At 40.8% G+C, this 23,383-nt stretch overlaps 13 protein-coding genes across 13 annotated transcripts; 7 read left to right on the top strand and 6 right to left on the bottom strand.

Moving 5' to 3' along the window:
- Window positions 1-50: 50 nt before the first annotated feature.
- TRF5 (non-canonical poly(A) polymerase TRF5) lies at window positions 51-1,976 on the bottom strand (the record flags this gene model as incomplete). Its single annotated transcript, XM_018367474.1, has 1 exon — window positions 51-1,976. One exon carries the CDS (start codon window positions 1,974-1,976, stop codon window positions 51-53), a length of 1,926 nt encoding a protein of 641 aa, XP_018219598.1.
- Window positions 1,977-2,498: 522 nt separating this feature from the next.
- On the bottom strand, window positions 2,499-2,807 carry TOS6 (Tos6p; the record flags this gene model as incomplete). Its single annotated transcript, XM_018367473.1, has 1 exon — window positions 2,499-2,807. The coding sequence occupies one exon, from the start codon at window positions 2,805-2,807 to the stop codon at window positions 2,499-2,501; it is 309 nt and encodes a 102-aa protein (XP_018219597.1).
- Window positions 2,808-6,306: 3,499 nt separating this feature from the next.
- On the top strand, window positions 6,307-6,609 carry RPS19B (40S ribosomal protein eS19; the record flags this gene model as incomplete). Its single annotated transcript, XM_018367472.1, has 1 exon — window positions 6,307-6,609. The coding sequence occupies one exon, from the start codon at window positions 6,307-6,309 to the stop codon at window positions 6,607-6,609; it is 303 nt and encodes a 100-aa protein (XP_018219596.1).
- Window positions 6,610-7,019: 410 nt separating this feature from the next.
- Window positions 7,020-8,270, bottom strand: YPT11 (Rab family GTPase YPT11; the record flags this gene model as incomplete). The annotated part of the gene is made up of 1 exon (XM_018367471.1): window positions 7,020-8,270. The coding sequence occupies one exon, from the start codon at window positions 8,268-8,270 to the stop codon at window positions 7,020-7,022; it is 1,251 nt and encodes a 416-aa protein (XP_018219595.1).
- Window positions 8,271-8,774: 504 nt separating this feature from the next.
- BXI1 (Bxi1p) lies at window positions 8,775-9,674 on the top strand (the record flags this gene model as incomplete). Its single annotated transcript, XM_018367470.1, has 1 exon — window positions 8,775-9,674. The coding sequence occupies one exon, from the start codon at window positions 8,775-8,777 to the stop codon at window positions 9,672-9,674; it is 900 nt and encodes a 299-aa protein (XP_018219594.1).
- A 96-nt stretch (window positions 9,675-9,770) lies between these two features.
- On the bottom strand, window positions 9,771-10,424 carry MRPS18 (mitochondrial 37S ribosomal protein uS11m; the record flags this gene model as incomplete). The annotated part of the gene is made up of 1 exon (XM_018367469.1): window positions 9,771-10,424. One exon carries the CDS (start codon window positions 10,422-10,424, stop codon window positions 9,771-9,773), a length of 654 nt encoding a protein of 217 aa, XP_018219593.1.
- Window positions 10,425-11,012: 588 nt separating this feature from the next.
- Window positions 11,013-12,140, top strand: MCK1 (serine/threonine/tyrosine protein kinase MCK1; the record flags this gene model as incomplete). The annotated part of the gene is made up of 1 exon (XM_018367468.1): window positions 11,013-12,140. One exon carries the CDS (start codon window positions 11,013-11,015, stop codon window positions 12,138-12,140), a length of 1,128 nt encoding a protein of 375 aa, XP_018219592.1.
- A 511-nt stretch (window positions 12,141-12,651) lies between these two features.
- On the top strand, window positions 12,652-14,469 carry KRI1 (Kri1p; the record flags this gene model as incomplete). Its single annotated transcript, XM_018367467.1, has 1 exon — window positions 12,652-14,469. The coding sequence occupies one exon, from the start codon at window positions 12,652-12,654 to the stop codon at window positions 14,467-14,469; it is 1,818 nt and encodes a 605-aa protein (XP_018219591.1).
- A 229-nt stretch (window positions 14,470-14,698) lies between these two features.
- STB1 (Stb1p) lies at window positions 14,699-15,955 on the bottom strand (the record flags this gene model as incomplete). The annotated part of the gene is made up of 1 exon (XM_018367466.1): window positions 14,699-15,955. The coding sequence occupies one exon, from the start codon at window positions 15,953-15,955 to the stop codon at window positions 14,699-14,701; it is 1,257 nt and encodes a 418-aa protein (XP_018219590.1).
- Window positions 15,956-16,178: 223 nt separating this feature from the next.
- On the top strand, window positions 16,179-16,706 carry ZIM17 (Zim17p; the record flags this gene model as incomplete). Its single annotated transcript, XM_018367465.1, has 1 exon — window positions 16,179-16,706. One exon carries the CDS (start codon window positions 16,179-16,181, stop codon window positions 16,704-16,706), a length of 528 nt encoding a protein of 175 aa, XP_018219589.1.
- A 222-nt stretch (window positions 16,707-16,928) lies between these two features.
- On the top strand, window positions 16,929-19,220 carry SKP2 (putative SCF ubiquitin ligase complex subunit SKP2; the record flags this gene model as incomplete). Its single annotated transcript, XM_018367464.1, has 1 exon — window positions 16,929-19,220. The coding sequence occupies one exon, from the start codon at window positions 16,929-16,931 to the stop codon at window positions 19,218-19,220; it is 2,292 nt and encodes a 763-aa protein (XP_018219588.1).
- Window positions 19,221-19,394: 174 nt separating this feature from the next.
- Window positions 19,395-20,329, bottom strand: RFA2 (Rfa2p; the record flags this gene model as incomplete). The annotated part of the gene is made up of 2 exons (XM_018367463.1): window positions 19,395-20,209; window positions 20,323-20,329. 2 exons carry the CDS (start codon window positions 20,327-20,329, stop codon window positions 19,395-19,397), a joined length of 822 nt encoding a protein of 273 aa, XP_018219587.1.
- A 261-nt stretch (window positions 20,330-20,590) lies between these two features.
- Window positions 20,591-23,305, top strand: EMW1 (tetratricopeptide repeat-containing protein EMW1; the record flags this gene model as incomplete). Its single annotated transcript, XM_018367462.1, has 1 exon — window positions 20,591-23,305. The coding sequence occupies one exon, from the start codon at window positions 20,591-20,593 to the stop codon at window positions 23,303-23,305; it is 2,715 nt and encodes a 904-aa protein (XP_018219586.1).
- Window positions 23,306-23,383: the final 78 nt, after the last annotated feature.

Here is a 23,383-nt window from a genome sequence, read left to right as displayed (position 1 = left end):
ATTAAAGATGTGCTTATGTAGAAATGATATATCAGGGTCTATATGTCGTATTAGAGAGCCTGACCCTTGGAGAGCCAGTAGTCTCTTCTGGTTTGCGCGTCCACAGTCTGCGTTTTCAACGGCTGCTTCTCGTCTTGCCCCGGTTGAATGCCGTTTTCTCTTCGATCTTGGTCAGACCCTTCTTCATTGTCAGAAAGTCCCATCAAGGCATCTATGGTGGGATTGTCATGATGTGGTTTTGGACTGGGGTTCACTGTCTTCTGCTGGTGTTGTCGTTTGCTCTTCTTTACTGCTACCTCAGAAGCGGGAGGGGGTAGAGTTCCTTCTAGTGTCTTTCGTTCTTTCTTGTCCTTTTTCCCCTTCCGCTTCTTTTTAAGAGGCTCATCAAGTTTGTAGATGTCTTCTACCGGCAATTCTTCTGTGTCGTTTATGAACACATCTTCATGAACTATTCTCGTACGCTTCTTATGGTAGCGTTCGTTTTCGAGAATCGCCTTATTCTCCACTAAGTCTCTTTCGTCTTTGAAATCTCTCTTTTGTCCACGGTATTTGATTACGTTCCCCAATATGCTTTTTCCTACACGATCTTTAAAGGTGGCGGAATCTAGCTCCCAGCATTTATTAACCAGCAATTCAAATGCCCCAGCAAATGCCTTTTTGATATCCTTCATGTTAAAGGACCCTCTACTGATGTTGTTATTTGGATCACCGGGATCTTGAATGGCAAGCGAAAATCTGCCTCTTGACGGTTCTAAAGTCTTCCAATGCGACTTGGGAATATAGGAAGGGTAGCCATCGGAGTTACTTATAGCAACGTCATCATAACCGAAATTCTTACCGTAAAGTTCGAAGAAGTCAATCAGCAGGACGCCCAGATTATCCGGGGCATCGATGTCGTTTGATTTTATCCGTGGATGCATATTTAAGAATGAATAAACCAGACAAATTACAGTGAACCCACCCAAACCACCAGTATGCACATTGTTCAACCGTCTTGAATGCAAAAACTGCTTTATGACGAGCACTAGTTCACGCAGCCCTGGCGAATCTCTAAGCCATTCTCTGATAAGTTTTGCAGCTTCTAGCCCATTCGTCCTTTCGAATGAGACATCGATATGCAATTGTGATTGTGGCTCTATAAACTTAATGATAGGTACTCGCGTCCTGACAATGACTTCCATTCTTATAGCTAGTCCTTGATTCTTCAAGTGCCTCGCTAGTTCATATATGTAGTTTCTGTCCTCTTTATCACGATTACGACTATTTATCACACAATCGATATCGGAACCAGGCAAATACAAATCAGTGGCAAATGAACCAAACACGTGCAAGTCTGCATCTGACCATAATTCCTTAACCGCTTTGCGTAGTTTATCGATAGTCTTGTTTCTGCATTTGATTTCGGCTTTGCTTGGTGAAATATAATGAACAAAATCTTTGATTTCTAAAGTTAACCAATCTGCTATTCCGCGTTGTCTCGAATGGCCATGGTTCTTAATCCAAGGATACTCCATGTTGCATACGCTGTCGCTATTTTCATGTGGTTGTGAAGTAACAGTGGAGATTTCGTATTGGTTCTGTACGAGAAGAACGCTTTTTTCTTCCACAACTTTCTCTTCTACTTCCTCATCTTCAGAACTCTCTGAAAAAGCAATGAAGTCATGGTTATCTTCCAGAGAATTACCATTCTTAAGAGACTCGTGTATCGTTCCATCATCGCCTGACGTCTCTTCCTCAATTTCAGGAATGTCGATACCCCCCTCATCATTTTCCATCAGGACAAAATTTCCGAAAGTTCCATCGTCGTCAACATCCATAGCGAGACTTTCATACTTATTAAAATGCGAACGATTTTCGTTGAACACTTCGAACATTTTCTGGGTTTTTGTAAAGGATGATTTCCGCATTCGTTTTGGATTTTTATATTCTTTCTGCCCAACTTTCGAGGGCGAAAACTGTGCTTTACTCCTGGTCATACTTTAAAAACTTCTGACCTTCGCCACTTTTGAATCTTTTCGCTATGTTGGGCTGTTAATAAACAATAGAATGAACCAGCACAGTTTCCTGATCGACACATATAGTTCTTTCTTTAACCCATGAATGAATGCTGATACTACAGCAATATTTTTTTTTTTTTTGCTTTATGCGATGAGATGAGATGACTGAAAATTTCGCTGGGGGTAACCGTGAAAAGCAGTAATAGTAAACACAATATTGAATTAGTATGTAGATATGAGTCTATACAATGGTCTTGTTATAGGGTCTTCTGAGTCCTTATCTAAAGGCGATCCAGAAGGTGGATAATGTTAGAGCAGAAGCGTACGATTCTAGTCCTCGATTAAGTATGACCATAAGCCCTGATGTCTTGAAGCTAGCGAATCTGGCGAACAAGTAAAACGTATACAAATAAAAAAAGGGAAATGGGTAGAGATTAGCTTATTTTAAGGTGAAAAGTGGGCTGGGGGTATCTTTTGTTTTGAAATTGTATCTGGTGCAACCTATAACAAAGCAATGGCGGCGGCACCTACGATGGCACCCAGTCCGACAACGGAACCTTTGGCAGCGGCACCAACAAATGTGCTGATACCTGGTGTAGTGGTGTTATTCTGACTGCTGACAGGTTGTGTAGATAAAGTGGCGATGGTGCTTGTGGTGTATGGGGTAGAAGTAGTCTTTACGGTGGAGACCATTGATGTGGTACTTTGTGGGGTAGTGGTAACATCAACGTAGGTGACGCCGTCTGAAGTAACATCAGCAGAAGCAATGGCAGCAACGGTGGCAATGGTGGCGGCAGTAGAAAGTCTCATTTTATTGTGATATTGGTATTAAAGAATGTAATAAGTTGGTTCAGAATTTGTCGAAGACAATGTTAAGGAAAGAATGCAGTTGGATTTTTATTAGCTTTATTTATGGCAAAAATTACAATTGAAAGAAAGAGCCTGATTAATAGCTTTCCAAGGGCAGTCGCAGCACCTTATATATATCTACGATTTTAATATCCGCAAGAATTTACATCTCTGATGACAAGAAACACACAAAGGCGAGGAGGAGAACGCCAAATAGCAATAGCAGCATTGATCTTGCACTTCTCTATTAGGAAGTGCAAGATCAGATCACTGCTGAGATTCCTATACATTTCGTGTCAAGCTCCTCACCATTTGGCGACTGTTTTAAGGACATGAATAGTTTTATTTTCGCGTCACTTTCATAGCAAACTCGGGCTTTTTTCGTGACGCGCGGTTTTACAGTGAGTATTTTTGGCGTCGCTGCGTATTTCCCACGATTTCTTTAGTGATTCCCGAGAAGCAAGTGTAGTGTAAGACTGTATGGATACCTGGTTGCTCCTAAGTTCTCAATCAGATCCTTAGCGCTTTGCCTAAAAAGCTGCTTGAAACATGGCGCGTTTGATCTCTGTAGCTTACGAATCACTGCGGGCGATGCCGCTTCCTAATGTCAGGTACTACCGTTGAGAGAACACGAGCTGTCAGTGCACATCGGGCGCAGTAACGGGTTTCACGCGTGTGATATTGAATTCCCACTGTCGCTGACTACCAACAGGAATCCTGTTTTCCGCATTGGTGTATGTCACCAAAATCATCTAGTTCCGTAAAGTTCAGATCTACACATATTGGCGGACGACCTCCTCTTTCCTGCACAAAAGTCACCATAGCTTGGCGAGCCAGCGAGTAATGGCTCCCGCCGTCGCCACCCCACACTGGACAGCGTCACAAATCATTTTTTTGCCAAGGCTTATTTGAAGAAGCAAAACCAAAACGATTTTATACAGTTACCCCGCCTACAAAAAATTTTCGAAACGGGCACGCTAAAAAGTTTGAAAATTTTTCATTTAATTTTTCACTTACTTTTTGTTTTCTGATCCTCTTACTATACTTGTTCATAAAATTTTTTTATAATGCTGCATCAAAAATAAAAACACAAGTCCAAATTGAGAACAGTATAGTCAAAAATGGGTATCGATCACACTTCCAAGCAACACAAAAGATCCGGCCATAGGACCGCTCCAAAGTCCGATAATGTTTATCTAAAGTTATTGGTTAAACTATACACTTTTCTAGCTCGTATGTACTGAAAATTTTTGCTTTTCCCATTTCTCTGGATAAAAGGATTCTGTGATATCATTAACTTTTAGTCCCGACGTTATCTTAAAGAATTAACTTTCTTTTCATCAACGTTGCGTGTGACGGATCTTTGAGGCAAGAATGCAGTGTTTTCTCTTCTGCCTTTAAGATTTTACTACAGCCTTCAAAAGACTGTTTTATGACGATTCTGCGAGTACAAAAGGTAGTTTAATTACAACCTTGATGTGCGGACCAACTAATTGAGCAGAATCTTTTTTTTCAAAAAGAAAAAAAAAACATGGTACTTTCTCGTTCAGCATCATTTTGTGCCTTCTTTTTCCTACATTGAAGGAAACTGGAGATGAGTTTCAGAAAGTATCAATGTATCCTTTATCCTAGTTTTTTTTACTAACAATATTATAAAACTCTTTGTTTTTCTTGTCTTAATCACAGGTCGTACTGATGCTCCATTTAACAAGGTTGTTTTGAAGGCTTTGTTCTTGTCCAAGATCAACAGACCACCTGTTTCTGCTTCTAGAATTTCTAGAGCTTTGAAGCAAGAAGGTGCTGCTAACAAGACTGTTGTCGTTGTTGGTACCGTTACCGACGATGCCAGAATCTATGACTTCCCAAAGACCACTGTCGCCGCTTTAAGATTTACTGCTGGTGCCAGAGCCAAGATTGTCAAGGCTGGTGGTGAATGTATCACTTTGGATCAATTGGCTGTCAGAGCTCCAAAGGGCCAAAACACTTTGATCTTGAGAGGCCCAAGAAACTCCAGAGAAGCTGTTAGACACTTCGGTATGGGTCCACACAAGGGTAAGGCCCCAAGAATCCAATCCACCGGTAGAAAGTTCGAAAGAGCCAGAGGTAGAAGAAGATCTAAGGGTTTCAAAGTGTAATAGAGTTTTGATTCTCTTTTTATCCTTTGCCTATCTCTTTCTCGTTTCGTATATACCAAGCTGGAGAATCGGATTTCTTTTCACGCCATATGACCAATTATAATAAATAATTGCATGTATAATAACTTCATAATTCTAAGATATCATCAGTCCATATCAATCAAACTTCTTCATTATTACTGACCCTAAGCGGGGCGAGGTGGTTCTTTAGTGTCATCTCTTTGGTTTCATGACCGGTTTTTTTACATCCAGACATTTGTTCTGATTTCGCTCTTTTTTTTTCCGTTGGAGAGTGTTTTTCTATACCAATATCAAATCTTTGGTGCATGGGTAGAAGGTGTGCTCGGCTGTCCGCCTTGGACAGGCCCGGCCCAGCTGGTGCCGCTGTAGACAGAGTTCCAGTGAGAAACTCCTCCATTCGAGGGAGCCCAGCTATAGACTTCCTTCTAGGGTGGGAACACCTCTAGCCTACGGCTCGCCGAAGCTTGCTCTAACGCGGTTAGTAAGGCCAAGTCCCAATAGGTCCAACATTAGTTAAGATATAATCGTTAAAATTGATGAGTGAAATTTTACTGTTAGGTTTTTTAAAGCATTAGGAAAAGAACGTATAGAACCAAAAGATAATAAAGATGGCAGGTGTTTCCGTTAGGTACGTACAACTTTTTTTAATTTGAATACATGGTACTTTAGGGAATGAAATGGATATCAGCTTAAAAAACAATAAAATGGCATATGTGCACGAAAAAAACAACATCCACTCTGGTATGCGAGTTATGTATTGCAAAACCGACTTTAGCACCGTGTACCTATTTTTCAAGACGAGTGAAATTGTGATAACTGCAAGATAATTGCCAGAAAATAAGTCGAGTCCATCATATGAAAAGACTGAGCGTTATAGTAATGAACAACTAATCTTTGGCATATCGAATAAAACTTAAAATGGATGCTTTGCTACTGTGGGAGATGAAAACTCAAGGTTTATAAAAATAGCCACCGCTGGGAACCTGTTCAAAAAAAAAGCCTTAATTATGGCAATAACAACTGGCAATAGCGAAAGCATGTTTTTGGACAAACAATCAGGAAGGGGGCGCTACAGTATGCTCAATAAAAATATCCTCTCCTTATTTCATTCCTAGAGGAACCGCAAGATCACCTTTCAATAAGAATATTTTATACTAACAAAACTACTTCAATGGTTGTTTTTTTTATTCAGAGACGTTGCAGCTCAAGATTTCATCAATGCTTACGCTTCTTTCTTGCAAAGACAAGGTAAATTAGAAGTCCCAGGTTACGTTGACATTGTCAAGACCTCTTCTGGTAATGAAATGCCACCACAAGACTCTGAAGGTTGGTTCTACAAGCGTGCCGCCTCCGTTGCCAGACACATCTACATGAGAAAGCAAGTCGGTGTTGGTAAATTGAACAAATTGTACGGTGGTGCCAAGAGCAGAGGTGTCAGACCTTTCAAGCACATTGATGCTTCCGGTTCCATCAACAGAAGAGTTTTGCAAGCTTTGGAAAAGATCGGTATTGTCGAAATCTCTCCAAAGGGTGGTAGAAGAATCTCCGAAAATGGTCAAAGAGATTTGGATCGTATTGCCGCTCAAACTTTGGAAGAAGACGAATAAACGAGTTGTTAAAAATAAAAATCTAAATTTTTTATTATTATAATCATTTTACTATAGTATTATCGTTTAACACAAACAAAAATGAATCTAAATAATTTATTTATTTGAATTTTGCCATTTTATATGTACATTCATCATCACCAATATAGCTAGAACAAAAATAAATAGATTGTGTTTTTTAAAAAATTTGTCTGTGAAGATGAATGGTTTTCTTACAAAAATGTAAAATATATACACAAGCTGATACATTAGTAATTTAATTTAATTGTACAATTATATATAAGTTCTATAGTGCCTCTATATATAATGAATTGTGAGTTGTCAGCAACGATTTTTTAAGGAAACGTCACCTAATATATTGTATTTGACGTAGGTTTGAGTGCCTGCAATTTACGTATTCCAGTCGGGAACTAAACGCAACATATAGATTGGTTATTGTTGGTGTCGTCGTTAGGTTTCGTGATGTCTACTGTAGTCTTCTTTTCGGACTGTTGTTGTCGTTGCCGAGCAAAATGGAAGGGTTCTTCCACTGTGTCATGGAATTCTTGGTCTTGTTCATGCAAATTGCTAGATGTCCCGGTCGGTATGAAGGGATCGTTATTTTCAAAACATCCGTTTTCGACCAGATCCAGTATTATCATATTCATTGTTCTTTCCACAACATTGACCCATTTACAACTTACCTCAAAATTTCCCGAAATCTCAATACCATGTTTCAACTGCATTTCTTGAACCATCTGCATTACGTCGTAATGAGTCACTTGCCTTTCCTTATACAAGTCGATCTTATTGCCCACCAGAAAGAATCTTGCCCTGGACAAATCGTGGGAAGAAAAGTTTTCTAAGGCTTGCACAATCCACAGCTCCATGCAATTCTGGAAAGACTTGGCATTCGTTATGTCGTACGTCAGTATCACCGCGTTCGTCTTCTTGTATAGCGATGGAATGATAGCATTTTGATACCGCTCCTGGCCCGCCGTGTCCCACAGTATGACGTTGAAGAACCGGTTGTCTATGTTGACCAGGTTCGTCTTGATGTCTATCCCGATGGTACTTCTAGTGTCAATTATAATCTCATGTGGGTCCGCCAGTTCTTGGCCGTTATCTTCATCGGTATCAAAGCTCCCGAACTCGCTGGCCTTACCGGCAAAATAAGCAACGTCTTTAAACTCCTTCTCAAAATCATTGGAGCTGTACCGTTTCCTCTTCTCCTTCATGCTCAGTCTATGGTTCACCACGGTTTTCTTCAAGCCTATGCCTCGTTGCTGCGGCTGCTGATGCTTCAGTCGCACCGACCGTGACATTTCAGCTCGTGTCATCAGCTCGTGGCAGTAGCTCAGGATCATGGCCGTCTTCCCTACGTTCGCATCCCCTATTAAGAGCAGCTTAATATTGGATGGTTCTACCATCGCATTGGAACCACTGCTGCCGGACCGGCCAAACGCACCAGACTTGCTCAGCGAGGGAGACCTCATTATTCCCAAACCGGGATTCAGTACCGTGCCACCGTGGTGGGCACTCGGGAGGAATGAAGACGCAACTCCAGTTGTCGAGGCAGTTTCCCAACTTAACTCGTTCGTTCGTAGCGGTGCACTGGGTGCCGACGATGGTATCGGCGGAGAGGTTACGACGTTCAGCGAGTAGCGTTTCCGTTGAGACATCTAGTTTCTAAGGCTCTTGTTTAGTGTACCAAGACGCTGGTGCTGAGATTTCAATGCCACTGTTTGCGAGAGCCTTGTATACATTACGCTGTTACAGATTGGCCCTTCCGTTATGCGCATAACCTTTGGCGTGTTCCGGCCGCGGCGCGTAACGGCCACGGGTTCCGATGGGCGGCTGCCACCAGCGGTTCTTTCTCTCTTTCCTGTTTCCTTCCTTTCTTGCTTCTTGCCCTGTGGCCTGTAGAGGTGGCCCAACTCACTACTGATTCTGGAAAGTGTTGATACTGGTTGTGATGGTAGTAGTTCTGCCTGCGGCGGTTCAGTACACACTGTTTTGGTGTGGGAGTAATGGCGAAAGAGGCCGAGCAGTCCCGCTACCCGGCCCCTCCCCTTTTGAGGCTATAAGATGGATCTCTCTTTCCGGGATAAAGAAAAGGATCGTTTACTCCAGATAACAGCAGTGTAAGATCACGAACAAGAACAAGAATAAGAATACGTGATACTATGTCGGTCCCACCACCTCCCCCCTATGAAGAGCAAAGCTCGCACCTCTACGGGCAGCCTGCGGGAGACGGCCAGGATGGCGGCGCTTTCGTCCCAGAAGATTTCAAATACTCCACTGTGGTCGTCTCATGCGAACCCATAATCCGCCAGCGGTTCCTGCACAAGGTTTACTCTCTATTGTCGTGCCAGTTACTGGCCAGTCTGTCGTTCTGCTACTGGGCCAGCGTCTCCACGTCTTTGCAGAACTTCATCATGTCACACATCGCCATCTTCTACGTGTGCCTGGTGGTGTCATTTGTCTCCTGCATCTGGCTAGCGGTAAGTCCTCGTCCCGAGGACTACGAGGCCAATGTCCCCGAACCGCTGCTCACGGGGACCGGTGAAGAAACGGCACAAGAGCAGAGACGTCTGCCCTGGTACGTCCTGTCCACATACAGGCAGAAGCTCACGCTGCTGTCAATTTTCACGCTCTCTGAGGCATACTGTCTCTCGCTGGTCGCTCTGGCATATGACAAGGACACCGTGCTCTCTGCGCTACTGATCACCACCATCGTTGTGGTCGGCGTCTCTTTAACCGCGCTATCCGACAGATTCCAGAACGTGCTGAACTCCGCTACGTCTATATACTACTGGCTAAACTGGGGCCTCTGGATCATGATCGGGATGGGCCTCACGGCCATGCTCTTTGGCTGGAGTACCCACTCGTCCAAGTTCAACCTACTTTACGGCTGGCTAGGTGCCATTCTTTTCACTGCGTACCTGTTTATCGACACTCAATTGATCTTTAGAAAAGTGTACCCTGATGAAGAGATAAGATGTGCTATGATGCTTTACTTGGACATTGTGAACCTGTTCCTGTCCATCTTGAGAATCTTGGCCAACTCTAACGACGATAATTAAGAAAAAAAAAATTGATTTATTTACACGAATATATTTTGTTTTGTTTCTCTCTTCCTTTTACTTAGTTTATGTATGTAGGAACAAAAACAGCGCTGTTTATAATCTTCTCATCTTTGGAGATCTCACACCACCAAACTTCAATTTGGTGGCGTCGCTGACCTTGACTACCTTCTTCACCACACTGGCACCTTCCTTCCCAACAAGAGCAGAAATGAACGCGGCCCGGCCCTTGCCGAAATCGTCCATTACCACTTCTATGTCTTTATTCAGCATGTTCTTCTCTTTGATCAAATCAAACATTTTACTGCTGGTCTGGAAAGCAGCTTCATATTCCCCTCTTGCAGCCTTTCTGAATCCTAGACAGCCGGTGGATATCGAAATCCTGACTTTTTCAGGCAGGTTCAAGTAGTACAGCATCGTGTCGTTATACGATAGCCCTTTATTCTTGCGGAAGTTCTTGTCTTCCATCACGCTAGAAAACGTCAAATGTGTGTTATTCTTGGTGAACTTTCCATGAAGAATATATTTGACCACCTCCTCTTGTGGCTTGTACGTTTCAGTACCGCCCGTGGTAATTGTGGAGCCTGGGCTGGAGGCCGAAGGATACGAGATGTTCGAGATCTCCTCTTGACTAGATATATCCTTAAATGAAAATGGCCTTTCTCCGTTCGTCCCGGTCGAGTTCCATCTTCTGATGGGCCCCACGAACCGAGTCCATCGACAGCGTCTGCAGATAGGTTGCAACAGCATTACACGCACTATAGAAAACTATGCTCACACCCTTCTTTGCCTTATTAATCCGTTTACCAATCCTCTCTCTCTTTCTCTCTTTTAACTTCCCTCTTTTACCATTCCATCATTATTATACTAAAACGTCACGAAGTACGAAAAAAATCACCTCAACCACTGAGGCTTTTTAGCACAGAACACAGGATATAGAGCACACCTTGCACCAACAAAGCCCACTAAAATTTGCACAGTGCCATTGCAGGTTATATAAACGTTATATATGCATGTAATTTAGCAGTATGCGTAGTCTTGGTGCCTCTTAAAAAGCTGCATTCTTGCTCCACCCAATTCGTACACAATGACAATGTGGTGGCTCACAAACAACATTCAAAAAAGCGACCTTCATATGGAAAAGAGGGCAGGCATAACCTCCAAGGGAAGGTGAACTATATTTCGTGAGTGAGTGCCATTGCGTTGTGTGAGTAGTGTGGGCAGGCCCGTAGCGTGTTAATTGATAAGAAATCAGGCTAAATCAAGAGAGTTTTTTGCTTCATCTTTCAGTTTCTTTTTATTCCCCGAAACCCCCACTTCATCACAGTTATAATACGTATGTCTACGGAAGACCAGAATGGAGTTCCTCTTCAAAGGGGGTCTGAATTCATTGCAGACGATGTGACTTCGAATAAGTCCAACAACACCAGGCGAATGCTGGTGAAAGAATACAGGAAGATCGGTAGAGGTGCCTTCGGGACCGTTGTACAAGCATATTTGACCCCAGATAAGAAAAATTGGCTGGGCCCCTTTGCCATCAAGAAAGTCCCTGCTCATACAGAGTACAAGTCGAGAGAATTACAGATTTTGAGAATTGCTGACCATCCGAATATCGTAAAGTTACAGTATTTCTTTACTCATTTGTCCCCTCAGGATAATAAAGTTTACCAACACCTTGCCATGGAATGTCTACCAGAAACTTTACAGATTGAAATTAACCGCTTCGTTACCAATAAACTAGAGCTGCCATTGAAGCACATCAAACTGTACACGTATCAAATCGCACGCGGGATGCTGTATTTACACGGTCTTGGTGTGTGCCATCGTGATATTAAACCCTCCAATGTTCTAGTAGACCCAGAAACTGGTGTTTTGAAAATATGTGATTTTGGCTCTGCTAAAAAACTAGAACATAATCAGCCTTCAATTAGTTACATCTGTTCAAGATTTTATAGAGCTCCAGAATTGATCATTGGCTGTACCCAGTACACCACCCAAATCGATATTTGGGGGCTTGGTTGTGTCATGGGTGAAATGCTTATTGGCAAAGCTATCTTTCAAGGTCAAGAACCCCTCTTACAACTACGGGAAATTGCTAAATTACTGGGTCCTCCTGATAAAAGATTTATTTTCTTTTCAAACCCTGCTTATGACGGTCCTTTATTTTCCAAACCACTATTTTCGGGCTCTTCCCAACAGAGGTTCGAGAAGTACTTTGGTCATTCCGGTCCAGACGGTATCGATCTTCTGATGAAAATACTAGTTTACGAACCACAGCAAAGATTATCTCCGAGAAGAATTCTTGCCCATCCATTCTTCGATGAATTAAGGAAGGATGACGCTTTCTTGCCAAGAGGCTACGCCGAACCAATCAAACTACCAAACTTGTTTGATTTTAATGATTTTGAATTACAAATCTTGGGTGAATTCGCTGATAAAATTAAACCTGAGGAAATTATTGAATAGAAAGTTTTATCTGCTTTGTCCACTTGGAATGTTTATGGACAAGTACACACCAATTTTTCTCTTCTTTATGTGCTTTTTCTCTATAGAAAGAAAAGAAAATTTTGTGAATAAAATATTCAATTTTATTGATGTTACGCCTCTTTGTCTAGTCACTCTTTTTTTCTTCCCTTATTATTTTATTTTATGTTCTAATTTTTTTTCTCTCTTTTTTGTTCTCTTTTTAATCTGAAATATTATTATTACCATTAGTGTTAGTTTATAATTTAATTTGGCCTATGTGGCTTGTAATAAATTTGCCTCCCGTGCTCTAATTTGTATAGTTAATATCGAATTGCCACTATTTCCTTCAATACCAAACAAAACTGTTACCCGGAAGTCATCGAATAAAATTTTTCAATTTGTTCTATCTCATCTCAAATCTCATTCATACGAAAAGCACCAACATACAGTCTCATCTATTTCAAACCATTATATATCCAGTGCCCAAATCCGCAAACTCAATACCTACTCAATGCCAAGAAAGAAGTCCGCCACCAAGAGAGCTAGAGAACAAGAAAAGAAGGAATCCGGTGTAACTGGCTCCGATGCTGCCATCGTAAAGAGTTCTGAACACACTACCGCTGTGGCCAAAGCCGCTGTTGAGCCAAAAGAGCCATATGTTTCCAGTGAAGACGAGGAAGAGGATGAGGAGGATGAGGAAGAAGAAGATGACTACGGTGAATTGATCACCGACGAAGTGGAAAAAGGTATTAACCAAGTCTTAGATGCTATTAAGAATAATAAGACTGATAAGTTACTAGATCCCAAAGTTAAATTTTTCGAAGATCCTGAATCTGCTGCCTCCAAACTAGCAAACCGTGAGGGAAAACACAAACCTATCTATTTAAAGGATTATCATCGTATGAATATACTTTCCGGTGATGCTTTAAAGGACGATGAAGAAGACAATGAACAGGGAACTGTTGATGGGAAACAATCGTTTGTGTCGCAACAACGCGAAGAAAAATCGCAGCTCTTGGACGAAATCAAGAATGCGTTTAGCGATGAGGACAATGAAAACGACGATGTAAATGAAGATGAAGATGACGGATTTTTAAAGAGAAAGACACCTTCTACCAAGAAAGAGGAAAGAAATTTACCCGATCCTACTGTCAATGAAGAAAATTTCTTAGAAGAGTTTGTCAGCCAACAAGCCTGGATTCCTAAAAAGGGCGATAAGGTCATTTCCCTAGATTTAAACAATGACGAAGAGGAGGATGAAGAATTCGAAGATGCCGTGGAAAAATTTGAAAATGCTTATAATTTTAGATACGAGGATCCAAACGCAGCAGAAATTGTATCATATGCACGTACTCAAGCCACACTGAGAAGATCTGATAACACCTCTCGTAGGAGAAAGAGAGATGATGAAAAGAAGACTAAAGAGCACGTAAAAGCAGAAAAAGAAACAGCTATTCAGAAGAAGAAAACTAAAAAATTAAATAAATTAACTGACATCTTGGAGCAATTAACTAAGGAATACGGTGCTGAAATCAATGCCGATATGGTGAAGAAGATCACCGATAATTTGATGAAAAATGACTTCAAAGAAGAAGAATGGGATAATGTGGTAGCAGAATTATTTAATGAAGAATTTTATGAGCAGGAGGGGAAACCTACCTGGGATGAAAACGATGAAATAATGGGCGAGTTCTATGCCGATGGCGATGCCAAGGACCAAGTAGAAGAAGAAGATAAAGAGGAAGACAAGGGACAAGAAGAACCAGAAGAACCAAAAGAAGAGAAAGAAGAGAAGGAAGAAGAAGGCCCTAAAAAAAAGAAAAGCAAAAAAGAGGAAAAATTGCAAAAGAAAAGAGAAAAGAGAAAGCTCAACGAACTAGTAGAAAATGCTCTAGAACAAAACAAATTAGCTCTGATAGAAGAAGTTGAGAAAGAAGAAGAAGAAAGAAGGAGTAGAAGTCGCACGAAGGAGGAACAAGATTTAAAATTCCGCTACCGTGAAGTTTCTCCTGAAAGTTTTGGTCTAACCACGAGAGAAATCTTTGCCGCAGATGACACAGATCTAAATGAATTTATTGGCCTGAAGAAGTTTGCTCCTTACCGTGCTAAGGAATTAAGAGCCAAGGATAAGAGGAAGGTGACAAAGGCAAGGAGATTAAGAGATTGGAGAAAGAAGACTTTCAAAAACGAAAACGGGTTAGCCCCAGTTAATGGTGGACAAGACGCCAATGGAAAAGAAGACGACGCTATTTTGATACCTGTAGAGAAGGACCTCAAGGGCAAACACAAGCAAAAACACAATCACAAACATAAAAGTCACCACAAGTAGAGAGTGAGATGAGGACGCAGACTGTAAGAAATAAAGTAATCCCGGCCCTGTATATTAACGCTACATAATATTAATGCGGACTTGTCTCTGAATATTTTTTTTTTTTAAATAAAAGAATGTCATTTACTTAATAGTACGTTATTTATTCGTATTTTCTTGATAAGATATTTTAGTCCTTGATCATAGTCCCAAAACTAACTATGTAGCCACCCGTGACAACATGAAAACATCAGTCGGTGAGCTTGTCATCAATGGATTCTCCTTCGCCCATACGGTCGCCACCTCGTCCTACAATGAGGGGGATTCCATTTGCACTCATGTCCAGAAAGGCATTTGTAGTATGACTTGACATAGCAGCTGCTGTTATTGTAGAAGCATTGGAGGATGATGGAGGTGCAGTCAGCGGCGCCGAGGAAATCCCAGTTGACATACTCGAAGTGGTCTGTTGAAGAGTGACTCTTGGAGAAGGACTRAAAAGATTGTGCAGATAGTCTCCCATGTTGAAGTTCGGCGTCCTGAGTAAGTTGAAATTGGTGCTATTCAACTCTCTTGAAGGGGTAGTAGGCACGTTGGTAGGAGGGTGCAATGTGTTCGTGGTGGGCTTTCTTCTCTGCTGTGGCGATAATGCCGCCTGGGCATTACCGCTATTGTTACTCAGATATAATGATGGAGAATCCATGAGAGAATCATCCGGGAAATGCGATAAGAGATTTGTTTTGAAGGTGGACTGCGGGGAAGACGCCGAAGGCTTAATGTGAGAAAACCTTACTGCATCGTTAGCAGCATTCCCTGTATTACCGTTCATATTAAGTTGCGACGCGTAATGAGAAGAGCGTGGTGTAGTAGGCATTTTTACGTTCATTGGTGTGCCATGATGGGAAGACTTGGTATATGGACTTGTGGCCAAGTACATTAAAAGATCGGCCCCCGCGGTGTTATCACTGTCCTGTGGTAAGTCTTTGGAAACCGATGCTTTTTTCCTTATACTGTTATTGTTATTGTTATTATTAGTGTTATTATTATTTCGTTTTGGCGTCATGAAAATTTTATCGTTAGACCGTTGCTGATGTGATGAGGAGTGTGGTAAAATTATTGGAGGAGCAGAAGCCTTTGGGGTGGATGGGGTGTCCTCCTTTCTGGACTTTGATTGCTCTGGACAGTCTTCGGATATTCGTTGGCGTGAACATGGGGGGGTATTTGGCTTTCCCATAAATTTTACAGGTGAAAAAGCAGCCATTTTATTCGTATCATCGTGAAGCGGCTTCTTCGCAGGCGAGATGGCTTCCAGAAGAGACTTGTTTTCATCCCCGTCATCTTCATCATCACCACTTCTTTTCTTAGCCGTTGAATCCTGGTTTCGTTTGGCAGAAGGAACATTACTTAAACCCAACTTTAACTGACGCGTCATTTGAGCTAATTCAGCTCGATGTAGGATCTTGGACGTCAACTCTTGCTCTTTTTCAGGGGACATTTGGGATTGAGACATCTCGTATACACACTAGAGACAGCTGATTGAAAGCAGTACCGCTTTGCGTATCGTTTTGTCTGTTGATATTTCTTTTGGTTCCTGCTGCACTTTGAATTCTTTTTTTTCTTCTTCGCATTTTCACGTGAATTCGAATTATATCGAAAAAGGTTAGAAAAGAACGTCATTTTAGAATGAAGGGATTAGTAGCAGAAGAGATAATCCAGTGATAAGAAATCAAGAGATGAGTCTAAGAGGCAAAACGTTGTTGCGCAGCGGAATGCTGTACTCTAGATGCATTACAAGAACCCTGTTGCCTCGTGTAACCTACAATTTGTGTCGCACTTTCCCTAGAGCATCGCTGTACACCAGCGTCATCAGATATAATGAGATAAAAAAGGACGATAAGAAAGTGCATTTGGGGTCTTTTCAAGTGGAAAAGCCCAAGATGATGATTGCTTTCACCTGCAAGAAATGTAATACGCGGTCCTCGCACACAATGTCAAAGCAAGCTTATGAAAAAGGAACGGTCATGATTTCTTGTCCGCACTGTAAAGTAAGACACTTGATAGCAGACCATTTGAAGATCTTTCACGACGACCACGTCACCGTGGAACAGCTGATGAAAGCTAACGGGGAGAAAATCAGCCAAGACGTGGGCGACTTGGAGTTCGAAGATATTCCAGATTCGCTAAAGGACGTCTTAGGCAAATACGCCAAGAACAACCCAGAACAGACGCCACACCTGCCCCATCCATCGAAAAAGGACTAATAACTCCTACATACGCATGTACATAGAGATATATAGCTGCTACATACGTGGCTTTTCTTGGAACAGAGTCATTGCTACTGCTACAAACCCGTACATCGCATATATTTTTGCGATAACCAGCTGAAGATTTAAGACTACCTCACATAAAGATGAGCTATAACCATTTTATGAAACAGGCCTGACCACACATTACATACTCCACGCACCCAGACTAGCCAAAAAATGAAACGATTACAATTACTGGGTAAATCAAAATACTTCTCACTGATTTCAGGTCCTACTAAAGAGGAAGAGGAGAAACCCAGGCCTGATGTCGAGAGCCCTCTGTTAGGTGCAAACCATAGTAATAGTTCAGAATCGCTCTTGTTGGACGATACATCGTCTCTCATGTGCCTGCCACAGAAGGTTTTACTGCTGATACTGCGAAACCTAGATTTCAACACATTAGTCACTCTCTGTCAAGTCAATTCGACGTTCTATAATTTAATAACCAATGAGTTCCTTTTCCAGAACATTATCTTGGATTCGAAACTGTCGTTGTTAAAATTCAACGCTTTGATACATTCTGAATTTCATACCTCGAACATCACCTCACACAGTGGCGATCATGCTCGACACACACAATCTAAATTGCAGAACGCAAGATTTTTAGTAAGGTCCATAGAATTCAAAAACCCACAATCCCAGGATTCGTTATTAAAATACAGCAAATTCTATAGTAAGAACGACCAAAATTCTGTAATTGCAGGGTCGTATAAGCTCGATTCGTATGACAAAAACTTATCAAAGGTAAAGAATATCAAAACACACGATGACGTTCCCACCATAACTTCGGATCGAATCAAACAACTGGATAAATTTGAAAGCAATTACTTCCATTACACTTACATCGAGCTGATGCTTGATATCATCGACTATTTGCCGAATCTAACCAAGGTGGTTCTGAGCGAAGTGGAACCAAATTTTAAAATCCCTCTATGGTATTCTGTATTTAATGATGGATCTCGGGACTTCTTCAAGAAAATCATCAAGGGACAACAGTCCATTACAAATGAAGATTTGAGGACTTTCCAATTATCCAAGAATTTCGTCAAAGAATACGAATCTAAATATTACTCTTTACCGAGATTAAAAATTTTAGAAATTAAAGCCAACAGCAAAAGACAAAGATCATCCAATCGTCAACGCCACCATCAGAAACTCTTACTAAGACCAAATTTGTTCTGTTGTTTCGGTATAATCAATGAACTCAAGCTGGAAAATATGATGATAGATACAGAATCACTAGACACTCCAATGGAATTTTTACCACTGTTTTTGAAAAATGAAAATACCGAACTCTATAGTCTACAGTCTCCCATCACTTCCTTAACTTTAAATTCTTGTGATGTGGTTCCTGGAAACGGGATATTACGATTGTTCCATTCTTATTTCAAAATGGTCAAAAATTTGTCTTTGTTGAAAATTAATAGTAAATTTGATTTATTATTATGTAGCTGTTTTCCATCTTTAACGAATTTAACCATCGACTGTAATAGTAAATGCTTTACCAACGAGCAGGTGGTCAACGAATCGTACTATTTTCAACAACGAAACCACAATGCAGATGATGATTTTGACGATTGCAATTCGATGACGGAAACGTTGTTCGAAGCGCCCTCTGATTCCAAAATAACAACTCCCCCGCCAACATCTTCAGTTGTACTATCTTTAAATTTGAACTATATCTCTAAAACTACAGGGAATGATGATTCAAATAACCCATCGCCAAATAATAACAAAAAGCCTGCCGTCTTAACACCAGCACAGTTGCAGACCTTCCAGAGACAACGGATTCCTGAATTTCATTCCTTTTATCATTATTACAAATTACTTTGGGAAAGGATCCCTAATCAAAATATCTCTATCAACGTCATTAATATCCCGTTCACTAATGTCTACCCATTATCTCCATTATCCTTTTGGGAGCACCTAGTGCGGACGATGGTTAGTGACAATGAAACAGACGAGAATGCTAACGATGCTGATGACCAAGAAACATTAATTGGCTATGAGGCTGAGTCAGAAAGGGCCGGTTCACCGGTCCCAAGTGCTGTTCCTAACTTGGCAACAGCAATGGACCCAGAACTAAATACTCATCACTCTTACTATTGGAATAATTCCGTAAAGCGTTGCATGAGAGACAGTTTAATCAAGTTGAGGGATAGAACATTGGAATACAGAGACTTAGATGTGGAAGAGTTTTTACAAAATGTGAATCTGGAAAAGTTTTTCAATAATTTCCAAGATCCAGAAAATTTTAAAGATGTTCCCAACATTAATCTTTGGTGTTTCTTGAGAAATTTATCGAAGTTTAAAGCGGTCAAGATAAGAATGTTGAGGCATTTTTCATCATGTACGCCTAGAACAAGATACGACTGGGAGCTATTACTAAAGCCAGTTTTGCGTGTGAACGTCCCTATTGAAGTTCGTGATAAAGATGGATTTGTTCTTTATTCATACGGACAAGAGTGAATGTCATTTCTGTAGTTGGACTTTATCTAGCGTTTATGTAACAACTTAACTTAATATTCATACATCCCCCACACATAGTCCCTCTTTCTTATATCGGACATTTTTGAGTACTTGCCTACTAAAATGCATATACATAAATATATGCTAAAAAATGCTAAAAAACAGTTTATATCTTTATAAGGCAAAAAAGTTGTTGTCATCGAAAGTTGGATAAATGAAACCTTGGTCAGTCAAAGTCGTACAACAATTTCTGACGGTCGTTTCATCCAAATTTAGAGATTGAGAAATCAACGGAATCGGAACAGCGAATGAGTTTGCGTCCTTGCCATCACATTGCTTTTTACAAAACTCTAAAATTCGTTGTAATGGACTACCACCGGCAGAAGTATCAGCATCCTCCTTGACAAACAAGGACTGACCGTTTTCATTGGAAGTACTTTCCGAAGGTTGTTTCATCATACCGTTAGCAATAGAATGACATTTAATAACTTCGAGATGATGCGTTAATACTTCGTTAAATGAATCTATAGCCTTAATCACAGCATACTGTATGTTTTTCTTCCCACCAAATTCTTTCAATGCACCAAAAACTTTAACGTAGCCACCGATTTCAAATTGCTGAGCCACCTGTGAACCATACCCTTTACTAGAAGAGTCATCATTACCAGCAGCCAAATCGTTAGCATCTTCGCTCCACTTTCTCACTTCGATTTGGCCAGTACCATCTTCAATTGTTAAAAAAATATTCGCAGTATGGTCTGTAATGTTTCTCACCACACCGACAAAGCAAACATGGTGAAGTTCTTGATTATGTGAAACGAAAGGACCGTCTTGGATATCCTGTTTGGACTCGAGGATTTGTTTGATCGTCACGGGCGTTAGTGTGTTGACTCTAGTGTTCGGTTCGGATTCGCCACTACCAGGACGGGACTCTGAGTTCTCAAAACCACCGCCTGTGACTGATGAATATTCGGTATAAGGTTGATAAGCTATATTTTAATTCCACGTTTTATGATAACGATCTTTGTTAGTAATCCGAATTCGCTGATGAAAAAAGCAGAGGAGAGAAAGAAAACTCTGGCCTCTTAATATCAATACATACTTGCCATTGTGTCTATACTTGAAGTAGCTTTCTCCAGGTACTTCCTATCAACGTTTGCCACACTGCTTCTGAACAACTTAGTAATACACTTCTTATTGTAAAGGAAAAGACGCGTTAGAAGACGCGTTTCGTGGAGGACGATTGTTGAAGAGCATCGCATCGAAAAAAAAAAAAAATTTGTAATCACCGTTGAAGTGCAGAAGAGCTGCTAAGAAGAAGAGAAGAGATTGAAAAACTAGCCAAGGAGTGCATTAACACCTACGAAATCATGGACACGCTATTGCATGTAAAGATACTTCTGGTAGAGGAAGTGGAATCGTTGAAGATATGTTCTTTGGACCAGAAATACGTGAGCACGGCTGTGCATATAATCAATGGTGAATCCTTCCAGCTCGTGCAGCAGTTTATAGACCAGTTCAAGGGAAAAGTGAATATCACAGGGGAAATATCTACATCTAGTGTTATTGCAGCTCTAAGTGATTTCCTTACGCTTGAAATTGTCAAAGAAGGTCAAGAAAACGAAATGCTTTTTATGGCCATTGCTCTTTTGCAGACCTTCATTCAAAATAACTATACAGGCCCAGCAGCAAAGTTGAGGACAGTTTCGGGGTTGTTTAACGTTACTGGATCTGAAATAGGTGCCATCAATAAAGCTCTTACCCATTCACTAGCTATATTGGGCCAACCTGCTTACGAATTAATGGATGATCCATTGTACTTAGTTCTTTCGCTTTTATTATTGGAGCAAATTACTGGTCAAGCTAGTTTATTCGATATTTCGCAGGATCAAGAGGTGCCGCTACCTGTTATTTCTGCCGAGTCTACACCCGGATTGTTGGCTGTGGCTAATTGGTGGAGAGCGAGAGCTCTTTTGACGCACTTGTCATTGATTCCGGAACCTTCTGGGTTTCAACCTAGTATTGTCGCATCAATATACCAATCTATAGATTTAGTGCATGCTATCGTTAAGGACTTACCAGAAAACTGTAACGAAGATTTAAAGAGACAACTCTATGCGATGTATTACTTGGAACATGTCAAATGTTCATTAGCTATCAATACAGAACATCTTTGTTTGTCCTCCTTGACCAAAGTAAAAAAGCTGACGGATTTTCAATTTGTTATGACAGGAGCTCGTGCTACGAGGACCAGGTTTCAGCAAAAGGCTCATGCAGGTTTGATTATTCTTGCCAAATCGTCTACGTTTCAGAAATTTGCTATAAACACAAAATCTGCCTCACCGGAAACATTCGCCTTGGAGTCTGATTTGCTATTAGAGAAGCCGCATTTCGAATCCGTTGCTGATGAACCTTTAGATGAACAAATTTATAGCAAAAGACCAAGACTGGACCTCGATTCTGGCTATGAAGAAGATAAACTATTACCGTTGGCGCTACGCCAAGAGAACATTCCTAAGTCGTTGATGGAGTTGGATCCTAATAACCAACCAGCTTTATCCGATTATGACAATATTCAACTACTATTACGTCTTCACACTATTAAGAACACCACCCCAGCTAAAGATCCGCTTGTAGAAGAAGAACTTACGGCTCTACTTTCTAGGATTTTGTATCAAGATGGTGACAAGAATTGGTCGGTTTTCGCCCGTTCATTGTGGGAAAGATCCATTCTTGAAACAACAAAGGCTAAAACTATTGAAAGAGGTCTTTTACAAATGCAATCTCTGGTGGAGGAGCTGGATTTAAAAATTCAAAGTAAATTGATTCCAAGCTCAGATGAAATTAATGTGGCCGGTAGATTATCTTATATACATCAGCTGCCATTTATCCCTAGGTGGGAATTAGATTCTACTTTAGCTGAAAAGTACATGTCGTTGGGTATTTTGAAATCTGCTGTGGAAATATACGAAAGACTGGGTATGGCATGTGAAACTGCGTTATGTTATGCTGCTGTAGGGGACGAAAAAAAGGCAGAAGAAATTCTTTTACAAAGAATAGAGGAAAACGAATTGGATGCCAGAGCCTATTCAATCATGGGTGATATAAAGCAAGATCCATCTCTGTGGGAAAAAAGTTGGGAAATAGGCAAATACGTTAATGCGAAGAACTCTCTTGCCAAATATTACTTTAACCCTCCCGCTAAGTCTGGAATACAACCAAATTATTCTGCTACTTTGAAACATTTAAACGATTCATTAAGACAGTACCCACTAAGCTTTGAAACATGGTATTTTTACGGCTGTGTTGGTTTACAGTGTGGTAAGATGGAACTAGCTGCTGAAGCATTTTCCAGGTGCGTTTCGTTAGATCCTCACCATGCCCTGTCATGGTCCAACTTAAGTGCTGCGTACATGAAATTGGATAAATTGAAAGAAGCGTTTAGCTGTCTGAAGAGAGCTGTTGCATCTGACGCACAAAAGAATTGGAAAATTTGGGAAAACTACATGCTTGTTGCTGTTAAATTAAATGAGTGGGAAGATGTCCTAGTGGCATGCAAACAATTGGTTAGTATCAGAAGAGATAAATCTGGCGAAGGCTCTATTGACTTACCTATCATTGAGAAATTAGTGGAATTATTGGTAACTAGCGAATATTCAGAAGATGCAGAAAAACTATCTTACTTCCAAAAAAGCTGTACGGAATTCATATGTGTCACTTTACCTCAAGTGATTACTACGAGTGCAAGATGCTGGAGAATAGTTGCTAGAGTAGAACTTTGGAGGAAGAGACCATGGGCCGCATTAGAATGCCACGAGAGAGCTTACAGAGCCATTTCACATAATCCCGATTTGGAAATCGACGAAAAAGCCTGGGATGATACAGTAGACGCTTGTGAAGACTTGGTCGCTGCATATGAATCTCTCGGTGAAATGCAAGGTAAATATGGGCCCGACAGTTTGGTGTGCAAAGATTGGAAATACAAGTGTAGATCAACTATCAAGGCACTAATGAGTAAAGGCAAAGGTAGGTGGGATGACTCCCTTGGTTGGGATAGATTAATCGAAGCCAGAAGTCAAATATGAAAAAAACACTTTTGATGTATAACTGTAGATTACTTACACATTGTTCATATATTTTATATAGATATACACTAGACATAT

The sequence above is a fragment of the Saccharomyces eubayanus genome, chromosome XIV, assembly GCF_001298625.1.
Source record: "Saccharomyces eubayanus strain FM1318 chromosome XIV, whole genome shotgun sequence".
NCBI lineage: Eukaryota > Fungi > Ascomycota > Saccharomycetes > Saccharomycetales > Saccharomycetaceae > Saccharomyces > Saccharomyces eubayanus.
Note: the sequence above shows the minus strand (reverse complement) of the source record. Positions and strands in the feature narration are given on the sequence as shown.